The following is an 18129-nucleotide window of genomic DNA, read 5'->3' on the forward strand; positions in this document are numbered from 1 at the left end:
TGTTCAATTGTTGCCAAGTAGGTGGAGCTGGGTTACTGAAGGTGCTTATTTGGAGAAATTCAATCAGACGTGCTCAGGAAGGGTGCTCTGTATACACAGTGAGAGGAAGCCAAGAGTGGAGGGGCCAGTTTGTTGAAGAAAAGAGTCAAATTCCGAAATAGTTGAAGAGATTTATTCTGGGCCAAATGTGAGTGACCAATGGCCTGTGACACAGCCCCAGGAGATCCTGAGAATGTGTGCTCAAGGTTACTGAGCTACATTTTGGTTTTACACATTTTAGGGAGACATGAGACATCAAGCAATACATGTAATATGTACATTGGTTTGGTCCAGAAAGGTGGGACAACTCGAAGAGGTGGGCTTCCAGGTCACAGGTGGATTCAAAGACTTCCTGATTGGTTATTGGTTGAAAGAGTTAAGTAAGTACCTACAGACCTGGACTCAATAGAAGGGAGGGTCTGGGTTAAGTTAAGGGGTGTGGAGACCAAGATTTTATCATGCAGATGAAGCCTCCAGGAAGCAGGCTTCAGAACTCTTATCAGACCTAAAAAGATGCCTGGATCAGGGAAAATACTTGGAAAGGGAAGGCAATTCTCTGCAGAGTAGATTTTCCCCATGAGAGTGAGGTTTGCAGGGCCATTTCAAAATATGTCAAATAAGTATATTAATATTTTGGGGTAAAATGCTTTAATTTCTTTCAGGGCCCACTGTCATGTGATGCTATACTAGAGCCAGGATAGAACTTGGTGTCTTATTGCTACAATGAATCTGTTTGGTCAGTCTTCAGATCTTTGTTTTAATGTTAATGCTGGTCAGTTGTGCCTGAATTCCAAAGGGGGGAGAGGGCATAATAAGGCATATCCAACCCCCACTTCCCATCACAGTCTGAGCTGTTTTTCAGGTTAACTTTGGAATGCCTTTGGCTGAGAGGAGGGGTCCATTCAGTTGGTTGTGGAGCCTAGAATTTTACTTTTGGTTTACAAGTTGAATGGGTCTGGACATGGGACGCTGCACTGGAATCAGATCTGGGTCCTAGTCCCAGCCCCTGGAACCAGTGCAGATCTTGCAGCTTGAGGCCTGTGGTGTGCTTTCCCCATCCAGCCACACTTCCTTCCTGGGTGAAATGAGGAAAGAGGATACGTTAGCTTGCTTGGGCTGCTGTGGATGAAAAAAGTCAAACTCTGTAAAATATTTAAAGAGGTTTATTCTGAACCAAATATGAATGACCAAGGCCTAAGGCACAGTCCCAAGAGGTCCTGAGAACATGTGCCCAAGGTGGTTGGGCTGCAGCCAGGTTTTATGATTGGATCAGGTTCGAAAGGTGGTATAACTCAAAGAGGGAGTCGGGGTGGGGGTTACAGGTCATAGGGGGACTCCAAGACTTTCTGATTGGCTATTGGTTGAAAGAGTTAAGTTATTATCTAAAGGCCTGGAATCAATAGAAAGGAGTGTCTGGGTCAAGATAAGAGGTTGTGGAGATCAGGGTTCTCGTTATGTAGATGAAGCCTCATGGGTGGCCACCCTTAGAGACAATAGATGGCAAATGTTTTCTATTCAGACCCCAAAAAGGTGCTAGACTCAATTAATTTCTTCAGGCTTGGGAGGGCCTGGAAAGGGGAAAGATCTAGTTATGTTAGCAGAGATTTTTTACACATGCAATTTCCCCCCACAAGAATGGCTCTGCAGGCCATTTTAAAATATGGCAAAGAAACATATTTGGTGGTAAAATATTTGATTTCCTTCTTATCTGTCAAGTGATGTTATGTCAGAGTCAGTATGGAAAGTGAACCACATTATGTAAGGTTAAACAAAACCCCTCTGTTGAGATTTTATGGTTTGTAGGTTGTGACTCCCCAGGCCCCTTAAATAGGAATTTAGGCAAGAGAAGAAAAATATCAGAGTTTAGTCCTCACTGTCATAACAAAACCCACAGACCAGGTGGCTTGAACAACAGAAACTTATTTTCTTACTGTTCTGGAGGCCAGAAGTCCAAGATCAATATATGTTAGAGGGTTTGGTTTCCTCTGAGGCCTCTCTCTTTGGCTTGCAGATAGCCACCTTCCCCAGGTCTCTGCATTTGTGTCTTAATCTTCTCGTCTTATGAGGACTCCAGTCCTATAATATTAGGGCCCAACCACATGACCTCATTTTACCTTAATCACCTCTTAAAATGCCTTGCCTACAGATGCAGTCACATTCTAAGGGTCTGGGGCTTCAACACAGGCTTTTTGAAAGGACCCAATTCAGCCCCTAAGAGAGGAGGAGCTGTAACTGTTATCTTCCTGAAACCCCAAGGCTATTGCCACAGCCAGAGGTGGGACTGATGAGGCCTGTTCCGGGGAGGCAGCAGCAGGAAGAGGGTGGTGCATTTCCTTTCTCTTTTTAGGTAACTGCTTTCTGATAGCTGGGAGAGACTTTATTGGGCTTGTCAAGAGCTTGTGCTTGCTCCAGAATAAGAAAAGGCCTCAGTGTCTGTGAGTGTTTGGGGGTGAGAGAGGGCAAATCTCTCTTCCTGAGCCAGAATGAGGGAGAACTTGTGAGAGAAATCCAGGAAAGTGCTGGTGACCTCAGGGGGCCAACGGCCTAGGGTGACCCTAACACTGGCAGGGGATCATCTATTCCCACCTGTTGATGAAAAGAGTTGAACTCTAAAATATTTGAAGAGATTTATTCTGAGCCAAATATGAGGGACCATGGCCCATGACAGCCCTCAGGAGGTCCTGAGAACACGTGTGCAAGGTGGTTGGGGTGCCGCTTGGTTGTATACATTTTAGAAAGGCAAGAGATACCAATCAAATACATTGACGAAATACATAGGTTTGGGGCTGGGCATAGTGGCTCACGCTTGTAATCCCAGCACTTTGGGAGGCCGAGGTGGGTAGATCACTTGAGGTCAGGAGTTTGAGACCAGGCTGGCCAACATGGTGAAACTCCCATCTCTACTAAAAATACAAAAAAATTAGCCAGGCATAGTGGTGCACACCTGTGATCCCAGCCACTCAGGAGGCTGAGGCACAAGAATCACTTGAACCCAGGAGGCAGAAGTTGCAGTAAGCTGAGATCACACCACTGCACTTCAGCCTAGGTGACAGAGCAAAACTCCATCCATCTCAAAAAAAAAAAAAAAAAGAAAAAAAGATATACATAGGTTGTTTGGTCCAGAAAGGTGGGACAACTCAAAGCAGGAAGGAGGGGGGCAGAGGGCTTCCAGGCTATAGGTGAATTTAAACATTTTCTGGTTGACAATTGGTTGAGTTTGTCTAAAGACCTGGAATTCATAGAAAGGGAAAGTTCAGATTAAGATAAAGATTGTGGAGACCAAAGTTCTTTTGAAGTCTGAGAGTGGCTGCCCTTAGAGACAATGGATGACAAATGTTTCCTATTCAGATCTCAGGTAATCTCTTTAGGAGATTGGGAGGGTCTGGAAGAAAAAAACCTAGCTATGTTAACAGAGATTCTTTACAGTTGCAAATTTTCCCCCACAAAGAACAACTTTGCAGGGTCATTTCAAAATATGGCAAAGCAACATGTTTTGGGGTAAAATATTTTGATTTTCTTCCTTGTCTTCTAATGTTATGCCAGAGCTAGGTTGGAAAGTCAGTCACAATATATAGGGTTAAATAAAACCCATCTGATGAGAATTTATGATTTGTAGGGCATGACTCCCCAGACCCCTTAGATAGGAATTTGGGCAAGATAAAAAAATCAGAGTTTAGTCCTCACACCTTTCTCCCCAAACCTGGTATCCCCCATGCCCAGCTCAGCTCCCTACTCCATTTTTCCCTTACAGCACCTACCATCACTCATTGTTATATATTTGAAGAACTGTTTAATGTTTTCTCCCCATTTGCTCTACTCCCTGACTATGTTTCATGATGGCAGACTTACTCCTACACCCTCGGTACTGAGCAAAGTGCCTGACACAGAGTGAGTGTTCAAATATATTTATGGAATGAATGAATGTAACTGTAACCACCCCATGGGTTCTTCCTGCCCATTGCACAGACAAAACCAATTCACTGAGACCACAGCATTGCAATAGAGTTTAATTAACATGAGGCCAGCCATGCCATGTGGGAAATGGAGTTATTACTCAAATCAATCTCCCTGAAAAGTTGGAGGCTAGGGTTTTGTAAGGATAGTTTGGCAGGCCAGGGAGTCTGCCTCTGGGTCCACGACTGCTTGGCGGGGTTGGCAGGTCCAGGTGGAGCCATCGGTTGATTGTCAGAAATGCAAAAACCTGAAAATACATCTCAAATTGTCAATCTTAGGTTCTACAATCATGATATTATCTGTAGGAGTAATTGGGGGAGTTGCAAATCTTATGATCTCTGGAATAATGGCTGGTAACTGTTTACCTCTACACCTTAGCAGAATTTAGGCTCCTCTCATCCTCCTAACCTGGTAGCCTTTCATTAGCTTTACAAAGGTGGGTTAGTTTTAGGGAAGGGCTATTATCATTTAAACTATAAACTAAATGTTTGAAATGCTTGTTCCCCAGTACTGTAATGAAATAGCACTTGAAGATAAATTTAATTTTCTCAGAAAGGCCATTTTTATGCTTTCTGCAGAAAGGGTACACTCGCCAGCAGTTTTGCCATGAGAGTACACTGAACAAAGAAGACAGGGTCATTTATAACCTGATGTGTTCACCCTACTGCTGTGTCCGGTTTCCACTGGCTGGAACGGGACCTCACATTCTGTATTTGTCCCGACTGGCTAGCAACTTAGAACTTTTTAAGAGAGGCAAAGGCAGAAGAGAACAAAGGAAGGAGGAAGTAACTTGTGGAATGCTGAGAAAGGTAAAAATACCTTCAAATAAGGAAGAGGAACAGGCTATAACCTAATGCTTGCTTGGACCAGTATAAGCACGCCAGGGCAAATAGTTAGGCTAAATTGTGGGAGCTAAGAACATAAAGTACATTGATTTCTCTATTACGGCTAGCAGATATTTAGGAATGTTAGCACAGGTCTTTGAATAAATTTTGCTTCTAAGAGAAGTTACTATTTATTCCTAATTAGATGGGGAGGAAACTCTTTGAAGAGGAACCTCTACTTTACTTTTTACATAAATGTCTCCCAAAGTTAGCTTGGCCTAAGCTCAGGAATGATCAAGGACAGTTTGGAGGTCAAGAGCAAGATGGATGTTAGTTGGATCAGATCTCTTTCCCTGTCATAATTTTCTCACCGTCATAAATTTGCAAAGGTGGTTTCATAACCACTGATGATTTATGGCTCTTGTCCAGCCTCTGCTCCTCAATTTATCCCAGTAGACCTGGAATTGTGGCTCAAGCACAAACTAGTCCCATACTCTTCTTCTAACTGGCCACAGATTATAATTGGGGCATTACAATTAGTAAATTATAATTTTAAAATTATATATAAATTTAAAATTATAATATAAAATTATAATTTACTAATTATAATACCCCAATTATAACTATTATTAATCAATTATCAATTAACAGCCTAGGAAAAACAATTTGTGGTCAGGGATCTTGAGGTGGCCCCCTCTGTCCCCTTCTTTGTTCCAGCAGCCTCTTTCACAATCCCTGCTTCTGAATGGGTGTAACTCTTGGGGCCTAGAGGAGGGACTAATGTGTACTTTCACCTACTTTGGTCTATAGCTCTGCCTCCCTCTTCTATCTGATAGCCTTCTAGATCACTAGAAAACTCTTCCACGGATCTTCTTTCTCTAGAGGTCGGTTTCAAATCATTCTGGAACAGAGGGTAGGATATTTAGGAGAAATACTAGGCAAGAAGAATTGACAGAACCTGACAGCCAGCTGAATAAGTGAGTCGAGGGAAAGGGGATGGATGAGTGACTCCAGTATCTTGAACCTGATGACTGGGAAGATTCTAGTGTCCTGGATAAAAAACAGAAGGGGCAGAGCGAGATGTGGAATAGAAGCCTATACCACCCGCCCCCCACCACAGGAACACCAGATTTTATCAACTATCTGCACACAGAAAAGCATCATCACAAGGACCGAAAATCAGGTAAGCAACTGTGGTACCTGGTTTTAACTTCATATTGTGGAAACAGACATTGAGGAAGGCAAGAGAGACAGTCTTGAATTGCTGACACCACCCCTACCCCACCCGCTAGCAGTGCCCATGCACCATAGAGAAGAGAATCTGTGCACTCTGGGGAGGGAGAGCATGGTGACTGGGGGACTTTACATGGAACTCAGTGCTGCTCTGTCACAGCAGAGAATAAAGCCATGCTGGGCTCAGCCAGTGCCCAGGCATGGAGGGAGCATTTGAACCAGCCCTAGCCAGTGGTCAGAACTTGAGTTTCTTGGCAAGCCTAGCCACCATGGGGTGAAGTGCTCTGGGGTCCTAGGTAAACTTGAAAGGCAGTCTAGGACACAAGAACTGCAATTCCTAGGCAACTTTTAGTGCCAGGCTGGGTATACAGCCAATCAATTAGGGTGGCACGAGACTTAGGGAGATACCAGCTGGCATGGCTAGTATCATACTGAGTGGGGAAAATCTGAAAGCCTTTTTGGGACATGACAAGGATGCCTACTGTCACCACTGTTATTCAACATAGTACTGGAAGTTCTCGTTAGAACAATTAGACAAGAGAAGGAAATAAAGGGCATCCAGACTGGAATGGAAGAAGTAAAATTATCCTTGTTTGTAGATTATATGATCTTATATTTGGAAAAACCTAAAGAGTCCACTGAAAAACTATTAGAACTGATAAACCAACTCAGTAATGTTGCAGGATACAAAATCAACATGCAAAGATCAGTAGCATTTCTATGTGTCAACAGTGAACAATCTGAAAAAGAAATTTAAAAAGTAATCCCATTTACAATATCCACAAATAAAATCCAATACCTAGGAATTAACCAAATAAGTGAAATATCTCTACAATGAAACTGTGAAACAATGATGAAAGAAGTTGAAGAGGACACACAAAAAACGGAAAGATATTTCATGTTCATGGATTGGAAGAATCAGTATTGTAGAAATGTCCATACTACCCACAGCAATCTACAGATTCAGTGCAATCTCTATCAGAATACCAATGTAATTCTTCACAGAAATAGAAAAAAAAATCCTAAAATTTATGTGAAATCACAAAAGTAGCCAAAGCTATCCTGAGCAAAAAGAACAAAACTGGAGAAATCACATTATTTGACTACAAATTATACTACAGAGTTACAGTAACCAAAACAGCATGCTACTGCCATAAAAAGACACATAGACCAATGGAACAGAATACAGAACTCAGAAACAAATCCATACACCCACAGTGAACTCATTTTTGACAAAGGTGCCAAGAACATTGGAGGAAAAGACAATCTCCAATAAATGGTGTTGGGAGAACTGGATAGCCACATGCAGAAGAATGAAACTTGATTCGTATCACTTGCCATATATAAAAATCAAATCAAATGGATTAAAGACTTCAATCTAAGACTGCAAACCACAAAACTACTTCAAGAAAACATTGGGGAACTCTCACATTGGTCTTGGCAAAAGTTTCTTGAGGAATACCTCATAAGCACAGAAAACCAAAGCAAAAATGGACAAGTGGGATCACAACAAGTTAAAAACTTCTGAACAGCAAAGGAAACAATCAACAAAGTGTCAAGCCAACCCATAGAATGGGAGAAAACATATACAAACTACCTATCTGACAAGGGATGAATAACCAGAATATATAACAAGCTCAAATAACTCTATAGGAAAAAATTCTAATAATCTGATTTTAAAAAAGGCAAATGATCTGAATAGACATTTTCTCAAAAGAAGACGTACAAATGGCAAACAGGCAAATGAAAAAGTGCTTAACATCACTGATCATCGGAGAAATGCAAATCAAAATTACAATGATACATCAATTAAATGGCTTTTATCCAAAAGACAGGCAATAACAAATGCTGGAGGATGTGGAGAAAAGGGAACTGCTGTACAATGTTGGTGAGGATGTAAATTAGTACAACCACTATAGAGAATAGTTTGGCGGTTCCTAAAAACTAAAAATAGAGCCACCAGATGATCCAGCAATCCCACTGCTAGGTATATGCCCAAAAGAAAGGAAGTCAGTATATCAGAGAGATATCTGCCTGCCTGTGTTTACTGCAGCACTGTTCACAATAGCCAAGATTTGGAAGCAAAGTGTCTCAACAGATGAATGGATAAAGAAAATGTGGTACATATACACAAGGGAGTAATATTCAGCCACAAGGAAGAATGAGATCCTCTCATTGGTAACAACATGGATGGAACTGGAGGTCACTATGCTAAGTGAAATAAGCCGGGCACAGAGAGACAAACATCACATGTTTTCGTTTATTGGTGGGATTTAAAAATCAAAACAATTCAACTCATGGAGACAGAGAGTAGAAGGATGTTTACCAGATGCTGGGAAGGGTAGTGGGGAGGTGGGAGGGAGGGGGCATTGTTAATGGGTACAAAAAATAGAATGAATAAGACCTAGTATTGATATCACAACAGGGAGACTATAGTCAATAATTTAATTATACATTTAAAAATAACTAAAAGAATATAATTGGATTGTTTGTTACACAATGGATAAATCCTTGAAGGGACGAATATCCCCCCCCGCCCCCCCCCCCAAAAAAAAAGACGCCATGGGTATAATCCAGAGGGTGGCAGGCTATGTGGGTTCTCAGTCTGGAGCCTGCATAGCAAGCAGCTTCGAAATCATTACTGAGCTTAAGGGGGCAGTAGGACATGACTGCTTCTCATTCCAGTGTCTCTTCGGGTCTGATAATTTAAAGGAGACTTGCATTTCTCAAACAAAATACTTCTTTTCTTTCTTACTTTCATATGTATGTGAAAATGTCCATAGTAAAAAGTAGAAATTCAAAAAAAAGCCATAGTTAATTAATGTTAAGCTTTTGATTCCATATCCTACTAATGGCAGGTGAGATGCATGGCTGAGGGCCTGGATGTGGGGAGCACGGTTTGCTCCTTTGGGCACCCTCCCTCCCATTGCAGTACCTTGGAATAGAAGGATGACAGGAGCTACTATGTCTGCCTCAAAGACACCACCTCTTCCTCCCTCTGCAGTTGAGAGCATGGAGAAGGGACAGAGGTGATAGATTCTAGTGTGCCGTGGGACAGTCCATGGACTCCCTCCAGCTCTGTGTAGTTCTCTTGTGCTGGGGGCCTTTGTGTATGTGGTCTCCACAGAGACAGTGTGCAGGCAAAGTTCTTTCATTCCAACACTCTCTGCCACTGAGGATTCTCACCCCCCACCGCCAGAGAGGCACCTGGGTCTCCCTTTGGGAGTGTCAAAAGAAAGACAAATTAAATTGAACATAGTTTAAATGAGCAAATAATTTATGAATCAGGCAACCTGTCGAATCACAGGAGATTCAGAGAGATTCCAGTGATACTGCGTGGTCGAAGATGATTTATGGACAGAAAAAGGAAAGTGATATACAGAAACAAGTGAGGTACAGCAACAGCTGGATGGGTTACAGCTTGGCATTTGCCTTATTTGAACCTGATTTGAACAGCTGGCTAAAACTCGGTGGTTGACACAAGAGTAGGTTATAGTCTGTTTATACATCCAGTTAAGTTACATTTCACTATGTACAGAGAAACCTTTAGGCTAAACTTAAAATACGTAAGGAGGCAGGTTTAGGCTAAGCTTAATTTAACAGGCCCTTCCAGAATTAGAAGTCCTTCTGCTTCTCCATCTCAGCTCCTCCACATGGTGTCACAGGAAGCACTGAGGTCCTCATCTCAGCACCATGAGAACCAGGAGTTAATCACCAATAGAACTTCACTATAGGACCTTCAAGGCCCATCTGTATTTTGGGAAGAAAGGTGACCTCAGACAGGTGGTTTGTGATGCAAGAAGGAATGATGAGCAAAGGTGGTGGCAAACATATAGGCAAATCTAAATGAATGTCTGCCTAATATAATAATGGTAATAATAATGTGAATTGGGGATTAAAAAGGGGCAGACTAAAATAGCATGGGTAGGAAAGATTAGAGTGAAAGTGTTCCAAGGTCCTTACATTGTTTCAGAGGATTGTTTAGGATATTAATTTTAGGCTTAAGCGTACATGTTAAAATTTCAAGGGCAATAAGTAAAAGAATACAGTGTAAACTTCCAAATAAGTAGAGGGAAAAATGCAATATACTAAGATTAGATATTTATGAAGAATATTAGGAGAATTCATTGAAAGGTTTTAAAACCTAACAAATAGAGAGATAGAATACATTATTAACTGAAAGAAACAATTTTGTAAAGATGCCAAAATTGCCAAGCCGATTTATTGATTTACTGTAATTCCAAGCAAAATGCCAATAGGGTATTTTGAGCAACTTGACAAACTAGTTTTGCAATTTATAATGAAAGGCAAAAACTCAAAAATGGTTGAGAAGTTCCTGAGGAAGAATAAGTAAGGAGGGATCTTGAGATATTTGTACATCAAGATTTATCATAAAGATGTAGCAATTAAAACCACATGATAGTAGCACAAAGACAGATACATTTATCAGTGAAACTGAATAGAGTCAACAGTATTCCTGCTCATTCAAAGCATTATGCAGGACAGAGGTGGCCTTGTTCATCTATGAGGAATTGGAAACTATCAACAAGTGATGCTGAGGTAAACAGTTATTCACATGAGGAAAAATGAAGTTGGATCCCTGCCTCCCACATATACAAAAATCAATTCCAAATGGATTAGTGAAAAAGGCAAAATTTAAAAACATTTTCAAGAAAATATAGGAGCATATCTGGCCAGGCACAGTGGCTCACGCCTGTAATCCCAGTACTTGGGAAGCTGAGGCGGGTGGATCATGAGGTCAGGAGATCGAGACCATCCTGGCTAACATGGTGAAACCCTGTCTCTACTAAAAATACAAAAAAAAAAAAAAATTAGCCGGCTATGGTGGCGGGCGTCTGTAGTCCCAGCTACTCAGGAGGCTGAGGCAGGAGAATGGCGTGAACTCGGGAGGCGGAGCTTGCAGTGAGCTGAGATAGCGCCACTGCACTCCAGCCTGGGTAACAGAGCAAGACTCCATCTCAAAAAAAAATAAAATTATATATATATATATATATATATATATATGAGAATGTTTTCTGAATTCCACGCAAGAAAGACTTCATGAAAAGATAGGGAGCTGACCACAAAAGAAAAGACATGAATTCTACTTGTCAGAAGACATTATGAAGAAAGTGAAAAGACAAAACAAGAACTGCAAGAAAATGTGTGTAAACGAGTATAACTGACTAAAGATGAGTATCAAGAATATACAAAGAGCTCTTCAAATCAAAAAGAACACAACTCCAAAGAAAAATGGGCAAAGGACATGAACAGACACTTTTAAAAAGAGGGAATATGATAAATATATGTAAAGGTCTCAACTTTATTAGTGATCAGGGAAATGCAAATTAAAACTCTGGTGAAATACTATTTTACATTCACTCACCTGGAAAAATCAAGAAGTGTGACAATACTAAGTGTTGGTGAGGATGTAAATGAATAATTCTTACCCATTGCTGGTAGAAGTGAAATTGGGACCACCAATTGGGGATATAGTTCTAGTGTTTTATTGTAAAGTTGGATATTTGCATATACTCCTAGGTATTACATCTTGTGGGATGTCTGCATGCATACACCAGGATATGAATTGGGTTCTTTTCAATTGTTTCCAACCCCAAATTGAAAAAGAAAAAAAAAAAAAAGAACCAACAAACCACCAAGTGGCTTTATCACTAGGTCAATAAATTGTGGTATAGCCACATAGTGGAATATTTTACTGCAGTGAAAATGAATTACAGGACTATACAGCACTGTGTATGTATTATAAAAACAACTTTGAAAGAAGAAAATTGCAGAAGAGAACTTAACAGCATACCATTTGTCTTAGTCCATTTGGGCTGCTATAACAAAATACCATAGGCTGGGTGGCTTATAAATAAGAACAATTTATTTCTCACAGTTCTGGAGGCTGGGAAGTCCAAGATCAAGGCACCAGCAGATTCCTGTCTTGTGAGGGACTGGTCTCAGCAACTGCTGTGTTCTCACATGGTGGAAGTGGCTAGGTAGCTCTGCAGGACCTCCTTTATAAGGGCTCTTATGAATCCTACTTATGACCAAAGGGCCCATCTCCTGATACCATCACTTTGGGGGTTAGGATTCTAGCACATGAATTTTATGGAGTCACAAACACCCAGACCATAGCACCATTTTTATAAAGTTTCAGAGAAGCAAAACGAAGTGATGTATTAGGGATACAAAGAAGCGATTTAAAAAACTATTTTAAAAAGTGAGGGTATGACAGACACAAACGTCAGGATAGAAGCTGGGCGTGCAGAGGGAGAAGGGATAAGGAAGGAACCCACAGGTGGGAGCATCTGTACTAGGAATGTTCCATTTCTTAAGTACGATGGTTTTGTCATGGGTAGTAATTACATTATGTTTCCTAACTATGTGTGAGGGAGAAGGAAAGAGAAAATCAGTTGGGGAAGACTCAACGCAGAAGCGGCCTGCCTGAAAAGTCACAGCAACAGGCAAAAATAAAACGACCTGATAAAAACTCAGGCTGCACCTGCACACAGATAAGCAGACAGGGTCCAGCACAGAAGCCTTTTGTTCTTTGTATAATTAGGGAGCTCCCAGAAAAGTTTCCTCCCCTTTTCAGGCATATACATGGTGTGAACTTTCACAGGGAGGAGGGGGCTTACCTAAAACAAACTCACCGTTATGCAAACAAAAAAGGCGGTGCTTTGTGCTTGCATAGATACATACCCACAGCTGTATAAGATAAGACAGCTTTACTGATAAGAGAAGTTACTCAAACTACTCCAGAGATAAGAGGTTTTGTTTTCTTTTTTTTATTTCATTACTATTATTATACTTTAAGTTTTAGGGTACATGTGCACAATGTGCAGGTTAGTTACATATGTATACATGTGCCATGCTGGTGCGCTGCACCCACCAACTCGTCATCTAGCATTAGGTATATCTCCCAATGCTATCCCTCCCCTCTCCCCCCACCCCACAACAGTCCCCAGAGTGTGATGTTCCCCTTCCTGCGTCCATGTGTTCTCATTGTTCAACTCCCACCTATGAGTGAGAATATGCGGTGTTTGGTTTTTTGTTCTTGCGATAGTTTACTCTTGCAAAAGCTTTTGAATTCAGCTGTAACAGGGAAATCTACTTGCATACTCAGCTCACCGTGGAGAGCTTTCTTCTTTCGCTTATTAAACTTTCGCTCCCACCTCACCCTGTGTCCCGTTCCTTAATTTTCTTGGAGTAGGACAAAGAATCCCGGTATTGGTCCAGACAAGGAGAAACTGCTACATTAAGGTACATTGGCAAGACTGCAACATGTGTATTCCATGTACTTTTTCGTAAGTTATCTATTACGTAAGCGTAGATTTCATTTTCTATATATTTTTAAAAATAAAACAACTCTGAATTGTTCAAGATTTTAACTCCTGATTGTGCCTCCCAAGGCTCCTGCTTGGTCTCCACTTACTCCTCCATGTCACGCCTCTGTTCCAAGCCGTTCAGCTTCTCCAGCCACTTTAGGCACCACCTCTGAGCCTTTGCTGTTTCCATGACCTTCCCCAAAGCGAATAACCTCCTTCGTCCCTCTCCCTCTAAAAGACCCACAGATTTCCCGGCCTCTAAGCGCCCCGTTTCGTGCCATTCTGTTCTCGGACGCGCTCACTGCGCCTGCGCCACTGTCGCCACCCCGCGCGCCTCTGCCGTTTGCAGCCCGCGGCGCTTTCCCCTCCGCGGTTCCTCCCCGAGCCGCCCCCAGTGCCCACGATTCCGCGGCTCGGCCGACCAGGGACCGCGCCGACTGGGAACTCGCCAGGCCGCGTAGTCCCTTGCAAGGCCTAGGGGCCGGCGAGGCCGCAGAGGCGGGATGGGCCTGAGCCCGGGCGCCGAGGGGGAGTACGCGCTCCGCCTCCCTAGGATTCCCCCACCCCGCCCCAAACCCGCCTCGCGAAGCGCCGGTACCGGGCCCGAGGACCAGCAGCCTGCGCTCAGACGTTCAACTGTGCCCCACGCAGGTCAGCCCCAAGAATGCGGGCCCTTTCCGCAACTGTCCTTCAGGTCCCAGCGGGCCGTTACCCTAAAAGCTCCTTTTGTTAGACATTTGGTGATTGTGTTGTCTGTTAGCCATCGTGAGCGAATATTTCAGAACGACCGCTTGTTATAAAGCTCATCAAAGCGAGCCAGGCAGCCACTCCCTCCTTCCTGCTATATCTCATATCGAAGTGAGGCAGTGGTGGCAGCTCCGGAGGGTGGCGTTAAGACCGGCTGTAGCTCGGCAGAGGTTCCTCCCATCGGGCTTAGGATAGAGGCGAGGCGCCCTTCTTCATCCTCTCCCCGATTCCGTATCCAGGAATTCCAAAGTCTCTCTTTGGCAGAGGAACTGAACCCGCTCCAGCACCTAGTTCCACAACCCTCTCCATTCATCCCAAGATTTTTTGAGGCCTAACCAGGGGCCAGGCACGATGCTAGACTAGAGCTCTGAGCCCACTCTCCGTAGCGGTCAAGGTGCTTGCTCGAACTCTCCTTTCACAGGTCTAAGTAGCATTTCCCCCCTTGAATTAGAAGAATCCGTGGGATCCGCAGCGTTGGTCCAGCTCCCAGCCGAGCAGCCTCCGCAGGGCACATTAGAACAGGGCAGAAGCATCCAGCAAGGGTAAGAAGATTGTACGGATGGGGTCTTTGGGTGGAAGAAGTCTTTTGGAGAATTGACTTGGAATGCAGTTCTGTAAAACAAACCCAGAGGTGGTTTTTGTGTGAACCAGCCAGCCGGTACCCAGCAAGGGGAAGGCTGGTGTGATACTGGGTGATAACAGATGGTACTGGGCTTGGGACGTGTTGGCCACAGGCATGCGTTGCAGCTGTTTCTAGCCACAAGGCCATTCTCTAGACCCCAGAGAAATGAATGGCTTTAGCAGGAGGCTTACAATATTGTCCTTGGTCTCACTAATCAATGAACAATGAGTCGGCCTTTGGCAGATTTCCTGAATTCACTTTCATTAACAACAAGATGGTTGCTGCTTTAAAAAATTCCGAGGGGCTGAAATTTTGGAGAGGAGCTATACTGAAAATGAGGGGTGTCCCATCTGCCTCATACACTATTTTTTTTCTGGAGAAGAGTTTAAAGCATGGGAAAAGGTAAAGAAAAAGTCATTTCTGAGTTAGTGGTATACCAGATGTTTACATGTGCTGTCTCTTTTCACCTTCTTGACCACTGTGAGACACATTTTCATCTCTATTTTTAAAGATAATCAAGCTGACGGTCAGACATTAATTTACTAGCTCAAGGTGGGACAGCAATCATGAAAGCTAGGATTCAAACCTAGATCTTTTGGCTTCGAAGTATTTTACTCTACTATACTACCTTAATTTTTAATATGCTTAAAAGCATATTCTTGCCTTTCATTTCTGTCCTTTCCTGTAACATTTTGTTTCAAGGGAGAAATATACTGATTTCATTCATATTACTTGCAGTTACAGCGTTGTGGCTTATCAAGCTTTCTTAGAAATCTGGAGCTAATTATTGGAAGAAAGAGTTCAAGGGGTTTGCCTCTGGGCAGTAGGGCTGGGATGAGAAGGGAAAGGAGGAAGGCTCTTTGCATTTCATTATAAATTCTTATGTACTGGTTCCTTAAAAAAAAAAAAACAAAACACACACACACACACAACAACAACAACCATGTGCAAGTATCACGTTGATAAACATTAAAAAGATTATTAGCAAATTAAAAAATAAAAACCCCCAAAACTGCTTCTTGCTGTCATTAGTATTTGAACAATTGTCAGAAAACCAGCAAACAGCAATTCTTTTCTATGAAAGCTAATGGGTTCACAGAAACAAACTTGGGGGGAAATGTTCCCTACAGTCTCCAAACCGAAAGGTATCTTAAAAATCACAAATCTTAATATAGCTTTTCCAATAATTATGAAATAGTGATATTTGTTAACTTTGTGATTGCAAAATCATTTAGGGAGAAGCCTGTAGTTAGCTTGGAGACCACACCCAGCCAGAAAGCAGACTGGAGTTCAATTCCAAAGCCTGAGAATGAAGGCAAGTTAATAAAGCAAGCAGCTGAGGTAGGTACAACAAGAATTCTCAAAGTGACTATCTTTAACCTCCTGGCAACTTCTCTACGTATTGTATTTTACTTTGTTTCTAGGGGTGTCCAATCTTTTGGCTTCCCTGGGCCACATTGGAAGAAGATCGTCTTGGGCCACACATAAAATACACTAACACTGACGATAGCTGTTGAGCTTAAAAAAAAAAAAACCCACAAAAAAATCTCATAATGTTTTAATAAAGTTTACAAAGTTGTGTTGGGCCACATTCAAAGCTGTCCTGGGCTGTATGTGGCCTGTGGGCTGCAGGTTGGACAAACTTGGTTTAGAGGGTCTAATAAATATCCTGATTTGGGATGTTGGTTATGCTTTGTTTTAAAGCAGTTTTGTTGAAGTGTAATTGACATATAGTAAACTCCACATATCTAAAATACACAATTTGATACATTTGGCATATGTATATGCCAGTGAAGTGTATAGTTTGATACATTTTGACATCTATATATATATCCTGTGAAATCTTCACCACAATCAAGATAATGAATAATCTCTATCATTTACAAAAGTTTCTTTGTGCCTTTTGTAATCCCTCTCTCTTCCCATACCACTCCCATCCCCAGGCAACGACTGATATGCTTTTTGTCACCATAGATTTGTTTACATTTTTGGAGATTTATATGAAATCATATTGTATGTGCTCTTCTTTGTTTGTCCCCTTCATATAACTATTATTTTTATTTTTATTTTTTGAGACGGAGTCTTGCTCTGTCGCCTAGACTGGAGTGCAGTGGTGCGATCTCAGCTCACTGCAAGCTCTGCCTTCTGGGTTCACGCCATTCTCCTGCCTCAGCCTCCCGAGTAGCTGGGACTACAGGCACCCGCCACCATGCCCGGCTCATTTTTTGTATTTTTGGTAGAGACGGTGTTTCACTGTGTTAGCCAGGATGGTCTCGATCTCCTGACCTCATGATCTTCCCGCCTCGGCCTCCCAAAGTGTTGGGATTACAGGCGTGAGCCACTGCGCCCGGCCCATATAACTATTTTGAGTGACATCCATGTTGTTGCTTTTTATCAACAGTTCATTTGTTTTTATTACTGAGCAGTATTTCATTGCATGGATATACCACTCTTGTTTATCTGTTTGCCTGTTGATTGAGCATTTGAGTTGTTACTAGTTTTTGACTATCACAAATCTGCTTGAACATTTATGTACAAGTCTTTGTGCAGACTGTATATTTTTTCCTCTTGGGTGAATATGTAGGAATGAAACGGCTAGGTCATGTGGTAGATGTATATTTAACTTACTGTTTTCCTTAACATTTTTTTTTTTCTTTTTTGGGGCCTTCCAAGCCCGCTAGACAAATTCTAGAAGAGCCCTAACCTTAACTTACTGTTTTCCACAGTGGTTATATCATTTACATTCCTACCAGCAGTCTATAAGAGTTCCAGTTCATCAGCATTTGGTATGGTCAAAATCTTCTAAATTTTAACCATTTTAATAGATGTGTAGGTATCTCATTGTGGTTTTCATTTGCATTTTCCTAATGACTAATAATGTTGAACGTCTTTTCATGTGTATATTTGCCATCCATATATATAATCTTTGGTGAAGTGTTCAAATCTTTTGCCCATTTCTTCCTATTGGTTTGTATGTTTTGAGAGTTCTTCAGAAGTTCTGTATACAAGTACGTCATTAGATGTATACTTTATAATATTTTCTCTCCATCTGTGGCTTGTCTTTTCAGAACAGGTTCTTAAATTTTGATGAAGTCCAATGTATCAGCTTTTCCTTTTATAAAAAGGAAATGTAATGAAATACTTCTCAGTAATAAAAAGGAATGAACTATTGATAAAAAGCAACAACATGGATGTCACTCAAAATAGTTATATGAAGGAGACTGACAAAGAAGTGGACATACAAAATGGTTTCATATAAATCTCTATTTATGACTAGTGCCTTTGGTGTTGTATCTAAGAGACCTTTGCCTAATCCAATGTCACAAAGATTTTCTCCTGTTTTCTTCTATATATATTATAGTTTTATTTTTTACAT

At 41.8% G+C, this 18129-nt stretch overlaps 1 protein-coding gene and 1 pseudogene across 8 annotated transcripts in view; one reads left to right on the plus strand and one right to left on the minus strand.

Annotated features, from left to right (window-relative positions):
• Positions 1 to 13546: 13546 nt before the first annotated feature.
• Positions 13547 to 18129, plus strand: part of PLAAT5 (phospholipase A and acyltransferase 5) — a 28370-nt gene continuing 23787 nt past the window's right edge. Inside the window, exons 1-3 of one of the 8 annotated variants that reach the window (XM_054439114.2) lie at positions 13547 to 14035; positions 14553 to 14673; positions 15989 to 16094. In XM_054439114.2, coding sequence (XP_054295089.1) covers positions 13888 to 14035; positions 14553 to 14673; positions 15989 to 16094 — 375 coding nt within the window. In that variant the 5' untranslated portion in view covers positions 13547 to 13887. The remainder of the gene's footprint in view (positions 14036 to 14552; positions 14674 to 15988; positions 16095 to 18129) is intronic. The other 7 variants (XM_054439115.2, XM_054439111.2, XM_054439110.2 and 4 more) reach the window with 7 other exon arrangements.
• Positions 17413 to 17461, minus strand: LOC129009120 (U7 small nuclear RNA; annotated as a pseudogene).

This window comes from Pongo pygmaeus, chromosome 9, assembly GCF_028885625.2.
Source record: "Pongo pygmaeus isolate AG05252 chromosome 9, NHGRI_mPonPyg2-v2.0_pri, whole genome shotgun sequence".
In the NCBI taxonomy this organism is placed as follows: Eukaryota; Metazoa; Chordata; class Mammalia; order Primates; family Hominidae; genus Pongo; species Pongo pygmaeus.